Here is a 13,463-nt window from a genome sequence, read left to right on the forward strand (position 1 = left end):
GGGACAGATTGCCTCACACCAGGCTCCCATCTGAATTTTTAATTTTAAGGGAAGCCTGRTATCTAAAACATGAATTTCCAACTTCTCCAGATCCTTTTGGGAGCATCTGGGGATTCTTAATATTGCTGTAAATATCCAACTCCATTGCAAGTATGAATAAATTCTATGTCTCAACCATATCATATCCTTGTAAAATCCAGCTTGATTATGAGCTGAAAGGACTGCATTCCTTTGTCACAGACAATTTTTTGAGAGAATTATCTAGCCTTCCTACCATAGACTAGGCATTAGTCTGTTGTTTTATCATGTTCTTATTCAGTCAATAATCCAACTTTTTCAAAACCCTCCAGAAGAATATCTCTTTGAATTATTCTAATTTTCTATTACCTCCTTGCTCTTTTTCACTTGTGCATTATCTCTTCCTGTAGTCTGAAATTCACAGTGTAAGACCCCTGCCTAGTTCACAAGCCTTCTTGGCAGTCTGAGGTTTTTATATAGATTTCCCTTCTGTCTGTTGACCGTGACTATATGCAGAGAGTGAACTTCAATTATTTGAAAAACAAGACAACATTATTCTGGCATCTTTAAGTCTTCTGCTTTAGAAGCCTGTACTGATGTTGCTCTACCTTCAATATGCATTGCGTGCATTGCCCTCCAAAATGTAGTGCATATTTTCCATAAGTAGTTATACTCTGCTTGCTTGTTGTTTCTGTATTTTTATTGCAAACATATGCACAATGATCTCCTGAGAAGGATGTTACTTAGAGCATCTTCTTTGTATGAAAGAATACTGTGCAAGATGAACACGATACAGTGGGTTAGCTAAACGTAATGGAGTGCCGCATACAAATGCAGATAAAAAACTGTGGAGAAGGAGGAGATCATGGTACTAACAATCTCATCACTGCATGAGCTTGTGCAACCCCTTTTGCTGAGCCCGTTTGCACAAACCAGGGACACGGAAAAACGGCCAGAGCAGATGTGATATGCATGTATACCCAAAGAGGAGCAGGGATTGAAAAATTCCTCAAGAGGCATTTTTTTTTGCCTGGGGAAAAAACGGACGGGGCATAAAGCTGCAGAGGGACTCCGGAGCGATGAGCGTAGCCCTCACGCACGGACAGCTGAAAGGCCAAGGTGAAGCAGGCAGAGCTGCACAGAGGCTACTCCCGGCTCGGGATACGCGAAACGTGGCAGATGAAGCCTGAGCAAGGGACGGTGGTGGCACCTGGGGGCTCCGTTACCCTCCGTCCCATCCCGTCGCGCTCCCGCCACCCGGGAGGGGCCGCTCCGGTCCGGTTCAAGCCGGTTCCCGCCGGGGCAGGTGCAGGTGACGGTTGGGCGCGAGCCTCCGCCGGCGCGCGCGCTCTGCGTCCCCCCCTTCCCCCCCCCGCCTGACAGCCAGCGCGCGCCGCGCCGCGCCGGGCCAGGCCAAGCCGCTCCCCCAGCCCCGCCGCCCCTCCCATCCGACTCGAGGGCGATGCCCACAGCGCCGCGGCGCCTCCTCCGCACGCTCGTCAGCTCCACCTTCAGGATGGACGACTTGGGCTCCAGGCTGCCTCGGAGAGAAGAAGCGCTCCCCGGCAGGAGCCAAAGCATCCAGGTGGCAGGTAGGGACGACCCCGGCCCCCCTCCCCCTTCTCCCTTCGCGGCTCACCCCGGTGGCGGCCGGGTGAGGGAAGGCGCCGAGGCCCCGGCGCTCGCCGCAGACACCGCCCGCACGGCGCAGGCGCAGCGCCCTCCGCGCCTGCGCGCGGCCCGCCCTCCGCTGGGGGCTGTGTCTCACCGCCTCCGCTGCGGCGGTGCGCAGGGCGCATGCGCGGGGCGGCGGCGGCGGCGCATGCGCGACGGCGTCCCGTGCCTGTCGGGTGGGGAGCGGCGGCGCGGGGGACGTAATGGCGGWTCGGGGCTACGATGTTGCCTCGTCGGCGCTTACTGTTTTGTCTCCACCTTAAATTCGTTTTTGCATCCTGTAGGATGCCTTAGGAGCACGCTTATTCCCTCAGTAACCTGCGCAATGCCATTTCCTATGCACTCCTGTAATAACAGTTGACTGGTTACTGGACCTACCAACAAGCCTATTCCAGTTGCTCCTTTGGCCATTCTGATGAAAAATCAGGAAAAAAGTCCTTGCTTTTGGCTCTATATAACCTTTCTGTCTGTTTTTTCACTGAGGTCCACAATGATCTATAGGTTTTAAAACATTTTCCTGGGCCTTAATTTTCCTGTGAAAAAGAAATGAATAATACCAAAGCATGATTTGAGTGCTTTAACAGTCATGGTTTTAAAAATCTTAAATTTTGATAACATTTAAAACAGTGTTTCAGCATTCTTCCTTCCGTTTCTGGTAACTCTGTACTGTTACGTAAACAAAATAGCAACCTTGAATTAACTGGTTTTGCCTTCTGTCAGTCTTCCTAGGCCCTGAAAACATTGCAAAGTTACTATCGTCACTGTTACATAGGCATTATAATCATGCCTGGATGCTCTCATATGCATGATCATTTTTCTTGTTTTACAAGGCATTTATTTATATTTATTTGCTCCAGGCCTCTAAGCTCTCAAACAAAATCTATGAACCTTAAAAAATTTCTTTTAAACACATAAGGTACGTAAGTGCTGGTGGGATAATAGTTAATGACTGGTGGCATAAGTCAAATGAAAGAAGTGGATGAGAGCATAGAAAAACCTTGGATTGCATAGATATTAGGTAAAATGTTGAAGGTAGCAAGAAGGTAGTGCTGAAATTAAAGGTAGCAAGAAGAAGATTGTGTCTGATGTGGAAAAGATGGAGTCTAGGAACGCAGACATGGCATTGATGTGATGAAGCCGACAGACTTTATAGATGATACCAACAGTGGCATATTGGATAGATCAGATTGTCATGTTCAAACTGCTTGTTGCTAAAAGTCTGGACAGAAGATACACTGGGCACAAATTATAGCCCCATAGGTAGAATAATTTTGTGGTGGTGTATAAAAAATGTGGGTAGAGAAGAGTCTATTTTGTTACTTTGTTGTCTACACTCCTTGTAATGCAGTCCAGTAGTTACTTGCAGTGAGAGCGCATTGGTAGCTCATACTCAACCTGGCATCTACCACAGTTCAAGGTCCTTCTCAGCAGGGCTGAGATTATTCTGCACCGGTGCAGAAATCGTACTTCTTGTTGAGCTTTGTGAGGTTTTTGCTGGCATATTCCTGAATGTTTTAAGATTCTACAGAATGAAGCTCTGCTGTTTGGTGTGTCTCTTTCACCCCCAATTCAGTGTCATCATCAAATCTGCTGATGCTGAACAGCATTCATGTTATTGTTCAAGATATTGAATGATATTGGCCCCAGAATCACCTRTGGGGTAACCTGCTACACAAGAGACATCAAAATACTGATCATTGCCTTTTGAGTTGGGTGGTCCTGCTTAACAGGCTGTTCTTCCACCTCATAACTTCTCAGCTTACAAACGCAAAAAAATACAAAATTGTGTCAAATGCCCTACTAAAATCAATATGCATTAAATTACATCCACCTCTTTGTCCTCATCCACATAGCCAATAATTTCATTGCAGAACGCAGCTTGGCTAGTCAAGCATGATTTGCCTTTGGTAAATCTGTGTTGACTATTCCTGATTACCTTCTTGTGTGTTGTGTGTCTGGAAATGTATTACAAGAAGACACACTCGTGATTTTTTCCTGGGGTTGTATGGGGGCTGACCAGTTCCAGACATAGTTCTTTAATGCTCTTTTTGCCTTTCTTAAAAATGGGTCTTGTGGTAGTCCTTTTCTAGCCTCTCACAATCATCATGATTATCTAGATGATCATCTGGATACATCAGAGTGTTGTACAATCACATCAGCCTGGTTGCTTAGCAGCCTTGGAAAAATCCCATGCGGCCCCATGGATTTAAATGCATCCAGCTTCTTTAAGTAGTCAGAGCCTATTTCTCCCTACATTTTTTTGCTGTCACTCTGCTTCCTGGCTGTGCTGGTGCGTGCAGAGGTCTTGGAGCTGTCTTCTGAAGACTTAGGCAGAAAAAGTTGTTGAGTGTTTCAGTCTTTCTGTACTATCTATTACTAGGTTGTCCTGCTCATTCATTGATGCACCTAATTTTTCTCTCAGCTTTCTTTTACTACTACCGCTTTCTTTTATTACTATCATTTTTGTAGATAAATGCCTAAACTGCAGGTGGGTCTGCCAGCCGGGTTAGGGGATTGTCCTGGGATGTGTTTTCACCAGCTGATAGTTGTCTTCTTCTGTGAATGGCACCTCTGGGCTCTCTTTGCACCTCCTGCACTTTGTGATAATTGCATTGCTCCTCTTTGCACATTTGGGTCCCAGTGCTTCTAGTCACTGCCACTTTTTAGGTGTCAGATAAATAAGAAGCTGTACATGAATGTTCTCTGCCTCTTCGTGAGATCTCTCGTTGGGCAGGGAACCTCTCATGCTGAGAGTTCCTGATTGCTGTCCACAAACTGCATGAATGCAGAGACCGCCTCAGATTACTTCCTCCTCTGCTGCAGTCCGAAAGAGGGAAAAAGATGACCAACTGACAAGCTTTAGAGTCATGTAAAAAGTTAAATACCATTTCTTTTCTGTTTTAATTTGGTGACCAGAGCATTATGTGAGATTTCACCTAGTTTGTGACTTCATTTTTTTGGTTTTATCTTAAGGTTGTTACTGATTTAGAGTTTGAGTCTCAGCAAACAGTAGAGCCTAGTATATTATACCGATTTCTGTGAAATGACTGGAAGTAGTTGGGTTGTGATATATAGAGAGCTTGGTTTGCAGAGGGCAATGAAACTGAATAAATACCATACTGTGAATTGAAAACAATAAAAACAATAGAAGTTTCACATACTCTTTGTGATCTAGCTGGACTTGTCAGATCTTCAAAAAATGTCTTAATTTAAGAATTTGAGTATGTTTTACAGTTTTCTTTCCTTGCAGTAGAGCTCCTGCATTCATTTCTGAAAGTTTTGTTTCATCTGATTTTTATATAATGGTGCAACATAATGTCAAGATGTGTAGAAAAAATACATATTATTTATTGCTAATGCTGGCCTAGTAGAACTGTAGTTTTCAGAGTTAATTTTAGTTACTAAACTGCTGAAACATTGCTATGTTTTTATGAACAGATGAGTATGTGTTATTTAGACTGTTAAAACTTTGACTGTTTTATTTTATGATTGTGGTAGGGGCACTAGTCATGGATCCTAACAATGTGGATGGACCCTCCTGTGCAAGATTTTATATAATATCATATATATATTTTAGATATATGTGTGTCTGTATATATGCTGTATATGTACAAATATGTATATTATGCTAGATACAGTGTATATGTATATGCAGCAGCATATATATCTTTAGCGCATTAATGAATTTTTTGAGGCAGTCAAGGTGCACCTCATTGGTAGACAGTGTTACAGTTGTTTAAATTTATTAAGCCTCTTGGCTTTTTATTTACAGATTGAGTAATAATTATAAATGTGGAGGAGGTCATTGTGAACTTTAATCTGACCTTCTGTGTAAAAAAGAGCACATTTCCGTGAATTCTTACTTGCATCAGAGCAAGTAAGAATTTTTTCTTTTTAAAGAAAACTTTTATTAAAAATGTCCTCTGATCGAGAATCCACTGCAAAATTTTATAAATTGTTCCAATATTTCATAATTCTCTCCTTTAAAAAGTGCATATTTTGAATCAGATTTTTGTGTTTGAACGTCAAATTATTGAAACTTCTTACAGTTCTCTTTGTGAGGCTGAAAAACTCAGTAGTATATTTTCTGGTTTACATGAGGTACTTCAGATCATAATTAATTTGCTGGTTTAATATTATAGAAACTAAAAGTGAAGTTTCTTACTCTGCTAGCAGAAGACATGTTTTACAGTCTGTTACCGTTCTTGTATCTTTTCCCTAAACTGTTATCAATTAGTTAACTTCTGCCTTGAAATACTGCTGTCAGAAGTAGACACAGGATTTTACTATTTTTTTACTAGATTTTTTTTTTAGGGAAAAATAACCATAGGCACCAGTACAAGCTGGGGGCAGACCTGCTGGAGAGCAGCTCTGTAGAGAAAGACCTGGGAGTGCTGGTGGGTGACAAGCTGACCATGAGCCAGCAATGTGCCCTTGTGGCCAAGAAGGCCAATGGTGTCCCGGGGTGCATTGGGAAGAGTGTTGCCAGCAGGTGGAGGGAGGTGATCCTGCCCCTCTCCTCAGCCCTGGGGAGGCCTCATCTCGAGTCCTGTGTCCAGTTCTGGGTTCCCCAGTCTAAGAGAGACATGGAGCTACTGGAGAGAGTCCAGYGTAGGGCTACAAAGATGATGAGAGGGCTGGAGCACCTGCCCTGTGAGGAACGGCTGCGAGAGCTGGGCCTGTTCAGCCTGGGGAAGAGCAGACTGAGGGGGGATCTGATCAGTGTGTACAAGTACCTGAAGGGAGGGTGTCAAGGGGACGGGGACAAACTCTTTTTAGTTGTCCCATGTGACAGGACAAGAGGCGATGGGCATAAATTGAAGCACAGGAAGTTCCACCTGAGCGTGAGGGGGAATTTCTTCCCTGTGAGAGTGACGGAGCCCTGGCACAGGTTGCCCCGAGAGGTTGTGGAGTCTCCTTGTCTGGAGCTGTTCAAGGCCCGCCTGGATGCAACCGTGTCTACCATGCTGTAGGTGACCCTGCTGAGCAGGGAGGTTGGACTAGATGATCTCCAGAGGTCCCTGCCAACCTTACTGATTCTATGAGTCTAGTGATAGCCTCATGATCAGCTGCAGTCTTATTTCTAATCAGTGTTTTCCTCTTCGTATATCAAAGGATAACTTTAACCTTTTAGACCAAAGCGTTTAACTGGTTGTTGACTGTAAACTTAAAAGGGTTTCTAAATCATTGGTATCATATCTTATTATATTTTAACTTGATTAATTGATCTGCATTTGATTTGACTATTCCATTTAATTCCGAGATATATTCAGTATATTTCACAGTAAATTCATACAATAATGAATTTCATTTATATGCAGAACTAGTATTTCAAGTTAGCTTACTGAACTCCAGAAAAAGTTGTATTAAATGATTTTGCTCAGACATTAGCACTAAAGAAGAGTGTGCTTAGCAACCATAGGAAATTGAGGTTTGGATAGGGTTCTAGGCTGTCCCTCATTGTTTTATGTTAGTTTTGAATTCAAACCTAGCATGAGTAATTCAGCTTTAGTTGCATTGATACTGTTAATAGAGATATGTGATCTTTGAGTAAAAGGATGGGATCAGCTCTACCTAAATTGGRATGTGGTGCTCAGGGGGTGGGGAACCTAACCAGTGTGTGAAAATATCTGATGAGAGGGACTGAAATAGGCGGATCCAGACTCTTCTCAGTGGTGCCCAGTGAATGGACATGAGGCAATGGGTCTAGACTAAATATATGAAATTCTGTGAGGATCGTTGGCCAGAGAAGTTGGAATAGGTTGCCCAGAGAAGTTGTGAAGTCTCCTTCCTTGGAGGTATGCAAAACCCGACTGGACAATGTCCTGAGCTACCTGTTCTAGCTGACTGTGCTTTTAGCTGGCAGGTTGGACTAGATGATCTCTGGAGGTTCCTTCCATCATCAATGATTTGGTGATTCTGTAAATCCACCTACCCATAGTGGTGGAGGTAGCAGCAGTGTCCATCTTTTCCAGGATCCTCCAGTGGTTATGGTACTCCCTCAGGAACTGGGAGATCTGAGTTCTTTGTGATCCTCTTCTGTGGGGAGACTGAAATGACATGTCAAGCAGATGCTTCAGAATACATGGCCAAAGTGTACCCTGGATGACAGCACGTCCTGGATGACTGCAGCACTCCCAACTGTGTCTCCTTTCCTTGAGGCTGGATCCAGACCCTCTTGGTTCTCTTTTTGGCCACGGGACTCTTGTATTTTTGGATGTAGAACTGTCTGACCAAGTAGGTCATGCTGTCAGTCTCACAGGATACTCCAAGTCCAGGTGATTCAAACATAATTTAAAAATGTTTCATGTTGCCCCAGGCTGAGCAGCTGCCTCAGCCAGCTGCCTCACTTTATGGTGAGTGCACTAGTGGACATCACAACTATTGCATACCCATCCTGAGAAGAGGAATGAAGAGACTGGGCACTCATTGAGGGAGGCAGTTAATGTTCCATGTATTTGCAGTCGAGATAGGTTGAATAACATGTATTAGATCAACCTCTGTAAACACTTCCGTGTTTTCCTGAAGTTCTTGGAAGACATACAGAAGCTACACAACAGAGATCACTTGCTCTTCCTTCAGGGAAATTCACTTCTTTTTGTTAAATTATGCAGAGCATAGGCAAATATTTTATGGGGACTACTTTGCTCTTCCTATTCTGTCCCCTTTCTGTTGTATGTTAGATGTTAGGAATGATACGTCCCCTTAGAAACCTCACTTTTCTCTTGTTTAGTTGATTTTTAATGTTGCATATAGTTGGAGACCTTTTGAAGCCATATAGTTTCTCAACACAATGAAAATAAATTAACATTCAGGAAAACAACTAACTCAAAATTATTATGGGGCTTGTTTTACTTCCATACCTGTTTGTTTTAGCAGAATTGCTTTTGATGCTAATCTTTTTTAYTATCCTTAAAACAATGAACAGAAATCATTGCAGTCAGACTAGCAGGCTTTGGCAAGGATGCTTTAGCTGACTCTGTTCCTTTTGCCTTGGAGGAGCTGGCTGGCTGGACTGTACATGCTGCCAGGTCCACATGGAAGAGCTGCCAGGGCTAAAGCACRTAGCTTTTCTTAGGCATGTTCGTGGCCTTGTACAAAGATATCCCACTGGAATTTAATCCCTGTGGGCTTGGACATTGAATCATCAAGTGATTTTCTAGAAGAAGAATTTGAGAACTTTACATGAAAGTATAGTTTAGGTCGATACTAATTTTTACAAACTGTGTATTTTTGGAGTTCACATGATAGAAATCCTTTGCATTTTGCAGGGCTAGGTATCATTAGAGCATARGGTAAGAACACAAGATACAGCAGGCTTTAAAAAACCTTGCAAGTAAAATTCAGAAAATCTGACTTCAAATGAGGAAGCCTGGCAGGATGCCAAAGTTTGCCATTTTGATGGAGAAGATGGCATTCTGGAATAGGAYGTCTGAATTCTGCTTGGTTCATCTTAGAAAAAAGACAAGTTAGTTAACCTGTGTCATTAAAATTTAAATTATACTGACTTGTAATGGTATAGGGGCCATTAAACTGGCCAACATTACTGGATCTCACTGAGCTGTGATTGACAATCTTTTTCTTAAATCATTAATATTTCCCTACCAAGGGAAAAAGGCAACACAGAGAACTACTGAATGGGATAGTCTGATCTGTTATTATTTGTGAATTGTGTATTGTAGAAATCTCTAGTTGATGGCCAAAGAGGCAGTTTTTATGGCCTGTTCATAGTGTCTAGTGCTAGGGAGAAGATCTAGTCCTTTATGCTTATTCAGGCCTAAACATATATTCAGTGTTAGCTTGAGAATTTTTAAACAGATTTATAGTGATGTTCTGATAATTCATGAAACTGTGTAAGACAGAAGACTTTGTAATAGAACTGCTGAGTAAAACGTAGGCTTAACAGTTTTCAGAACAGAGTTCAGCAAGATAAGAGCAATAAAATGCAGAACAGTTGATTTTTTTCCCTTAATGATTAAAAAATTCTGCTAATCACAGGCAAATATAAAAATTGTAAACAGACATCAATATAATGTCACTGTATTGTATCCAAAATACGGTTGTAGGTGAGATTATGCTTCAAATGGAGTGCACAAAYGTCTTGTTATATGGATTCTCTTAAAGTTTAGAAAGATTAATTTAAGTTTTCCATGCCTTTGGTTTCTTGATACAGTGTTTTAAGTAAAGAACTCTCTAATTACCCATTTTTACCAAAGATTCTGTGGAATATATGTTAAAAAATATAAGACATAACTTCCCTGACATGATGCTGAGTAACAACATCATATGTGGTATTGCATTTCCTAAATTTCAGTTTACCTTTCTAATTCAGAGTAGTTAGTTACTTCGGTCTTCATTCTAAGAAACAATCTTTGCATCAAATTCACTCAAGCCATCAATTTCCATAAATTATTAAATTTCATTTCAGTTTCACAGGGTATGCTGAGATTCAAATCGGAAAGAATGTAGAGTAGAGTGCGTTTCTTTGCTAAAGTACCTCATTCCCAGTAATTACTTATTATTTGAAAAGCAACTTCTGAAATCTGTGGTTACACTATCTTTACAGGTAGATGTGCTATGAATTTGCCAGAAAATAGTGCCTGTAAGAAGTTAACATGCCACGGATTTTTCTTTCTCATTTTTGTTTGCCCTTTTTCAGTTTCCCTGGTATTTGTATCTAAACATTAAACAGCTCGTTTTTCAAGCTAAATATATAGCTATAAATGTTCTACTGTCATTGAAAAAAACAAGAATTACTTTTATCCAGGCATACACTTGTGTTTTGGAAAGTGTTGCAAGGAGAAGCAAAGGTTAATTCAATCTGAAAGGTTTTGCTGTTGTTCATACATGTTCTTTGCTCTTGGCAGCTAGAAAACAAAACGAAAGTTAGCGTGCGCACACCGTGCACGATACATTAAAAGCATACGGGAAATATGTTTACAGAACTGCATATCCAGCTGTCAAATGCTGCTCCCAGGGCAACGCCGCACCGATGAAAAACCTGCACTTCCTTATCACCTCTACGTGCGTTTTAATAGAAAGGGCTACGTCATTCATCAGTAAGCCCTCTCCAAGAGGGGAAAAAAAAAAAGAAAAAAAGAGAAAATCTCTTGTTTGAGTCCCTGGAGTTCTTTATGGACTACTTAGCATGCTTCTCACAGTCAGATGTGTGCACTGGCATGAAGCAACGTTGCACAAAGCTATACCCCTCAGGACTGCGGCGGGCCTGATAACGGAGGAAGCTCTCCACGGGGTTTCTCCCTGGCAACAGAACGCAGGTTGCTGGGAAACAGAATTACTTAAGTGAGTAGAAACTTTACCCAACTGGCAGCCTCTTGAATGCAAATGAGGCTTGAAGGAGACTCCTATTACTGATACCGTAATTTCACTCTCTGAAATTAAAAATGAATTCAAAGGTTCTTTATTCAGAGGATTACGTGTAGATGCTGCTCTGAGGAATTATTCTAAATTGTGTAATAAAAGAGGATAATTATTTCTGGTAAAAGGTAGTAGCATGGTGCATAATATTCAATAGCTTCTCGTTACTGTGGTTTTGAAAAGGGATGTAACATGTAAATACCCCAAATTTGCATTCTTAAATACACCTGTCAGTTATGACAATTAAACACAAGACTTACACTTGCATGGGTTATTTTTTCACTACAGAATATTTTGTATTATTTTGTTTTGGATACATATGAAGTCGGACGTACATTTGACTCCCTTTGCTAATAATTTTTTTCCATTTTATCTTTAGTGGAATTTTAGCATGGATGAGATTGACCTGACATTTAGGTGGTTTTGTGATTTCAACGCAGAAAATAAGATTGAGAGAAACATCTTATTTTCTTCGCTTGGTCTGCATGCTGTAGTCTGAAACCTTCATGCTTAGCTGCTGAAGATCTATGGAGCCATTTGTATCTTCAGTTGAGTCTATGTAACTCAGTTGACCTGACTTTCTTCTTTTTCAATCTGATAGTTGACTGACTTCACTGTAGTCACAACAGCACAAAGCTAGCATAATATAAAAAAGATGAAGTTGCTTTTATATAWAGGATGGACTGTTACAACTATTGAAATACAAGTAGGCGTTGCTAAAATAAGCTGTAACAAATCAGACTGTGCACTGGATAGCACAGGTGCCTCTGTGAGTCCTGTGTAATTAATGCATATCACAGCTGGAAGCCTGGGATTAGGCTGCCCATTGCGGCTTCTCTTTCCACGTGYGATGGGAGGGCACGGGGGAAAAGCGTTTTAGCCTTGCGTTGCARCAGATACGGAGCTGGTGGGGTATCGGACTGGAAGGGGCCGTCTGGGTCATCGGCCCTGGTGTGCTCTGCGTGTGTGTGCGTGCGTGTGTGCGTACACGTACTGTTGAACTGATAGAGCAAAGACAGTATTTACACCACCTACTGAAATACTTGCTTATTACGTAGGGGAAACAGACACTTGTGTGTTTAATTCATCTTATAATGAATGTCAAAAGACACGTAAACAGTCCCCGTGAGTAGTTMGCAAAATATGCCTCTTTCTTCCAGCGGCTGCAAGGGTGACTATCGCAGATGTTGGCATGTGTGTTACAGCCAGCTAAAGGGGGAGGACATGAATCTTGCCTTTGCTGTCTCACGCAGCCCAGTAGTGCAGAATCTTTCATGGGCCCATTGGCTTGTATTTATTTGAATTACGTAGCTGTTCGCTGCTGGGTAAATAGTTGATGTTTCCATCGCTGTGTTCCACTTGAAAGGATTTTCCAGAAATTAACCAATTCGACTATTTAAAATGTTCTTTTAATTTTCATCCTATTAATTATTGCTCTTTTTATCTCTGTGTTTGTTGTGCCTACATTGTCATTTGGCACTTCTCTGTTTTCTATTATTTCCTTGATGAGAGGAGAGAGAGACAGCGGTCATAGTCCTCATCCTCTGTTCTGTTAGTKAGCCAAACTACTTTAAGCTCTTCTCAAAAAATAGGTCACTTTTCAAAAATACTTCCTAATCACACTTCAACATGGTTAATCTGTGCTGTATATGGTTTTCTTAAAGCAAAAGGTAACTGGGATGGAGACTGACACTAGACACAGTTGTGATTTACATTATGGTTGCGTGAACAAGTTAGCTTGGTGCAAGCTGGATGTGGATTTATAGCCTTATAACTACTCCAGGTAACTGCCTTTGTGGGTGCTTTGTTGTGCAGTAAATGCAGAATAACTTATCTGGGTTTCATTGAAAGGTAAGCTAAGTTATGTTTACTCCAGGGTAAAAGAGTGCAGTTACCATTGAGGTAGCCAATATGCTGAGAATTTTGTTTGTGTGAATTATTTTTCTCTTCTCTGGTTATTCCCAGAACAGCACAACTGAGCTTATTCAGAGAATGTTATTTAATGGCCAGACCTGTAGTTCATATTCAATGTAAAGTCTTGAAAATGTCTGTTTGCCCAAGGAGTTAACCCGGTTGCTCTGAATCAAAGCTGTCTTTTTTTTTTTCTTTTATTCTTCTCATTAAATGCCAGCTCACAGAGTTATAATTTCATTCCTTTCTTTTCTTTGGTTTTCCTCATTAATGTTCATATACAACATTTACAATAATAAAAGAATTTCCAAAGTTATGCCAAATGTGAGTTAAGTTGTTTGCATATCTGACTGTAAAAATATGTAAAACGTATTGTCAGAACCTTATTCTAACTTTGCAATGTGATGAAGGAMGTGCAGTATTAAAAAGCCTCGTGGTTTAATTGATCTGAAAGTAGGTAAGCGCAGCATAGACCTTGCATT

The 13,463-nt window shown here is 41.4% G+C and overlaps 1 protein-coding gene across 2 annotated transcripts in view; it reads left to right on the forward strand.

Moving 5' to 3' along the window:
* Positions 1 to 1,436: 1,436 nt before the first annotated feature.
* MSRA (methionine sulfoxide reductase A) overlaps positions 1,437 to 13,463 on the forward strand; it is a 280,995-nt gene continuing 268,968 nt past the window's right edge. Inside the window, exon 1 of one of the 2 annotated variants that reach the window (XM_085306504.1) lies at positions 1,437 to 1,610. In XM_085306504.1, the coding sequence (XP_085162630.1) occupies positions 1,481 to 1,610 (130 nt within the window). In that variant the 5' untranslated portion in view covers positions 1,437 to 1,480. The remainder of the gene's footprint in view (positions 1,611 to 13,463) is intronic. The other variant, XM_085306502.1, reaches the window with a different exon arrangement.

This window comes from Rhea americana, unplaced genomic scaffold, assembly GCF_003343005.1.
Source record: "Rhea americana isolate MKP2758 unplaced genomic scaffold, rheAme1 scaffold_240, whole genome shotgun sequence".
Taxonomy (NCBI): domain Eukaryota; kingdom Metazoa; phylum Chordata; class Aves; order Rheiformes; family Rheidae; genus Rhea; species Rhea americana.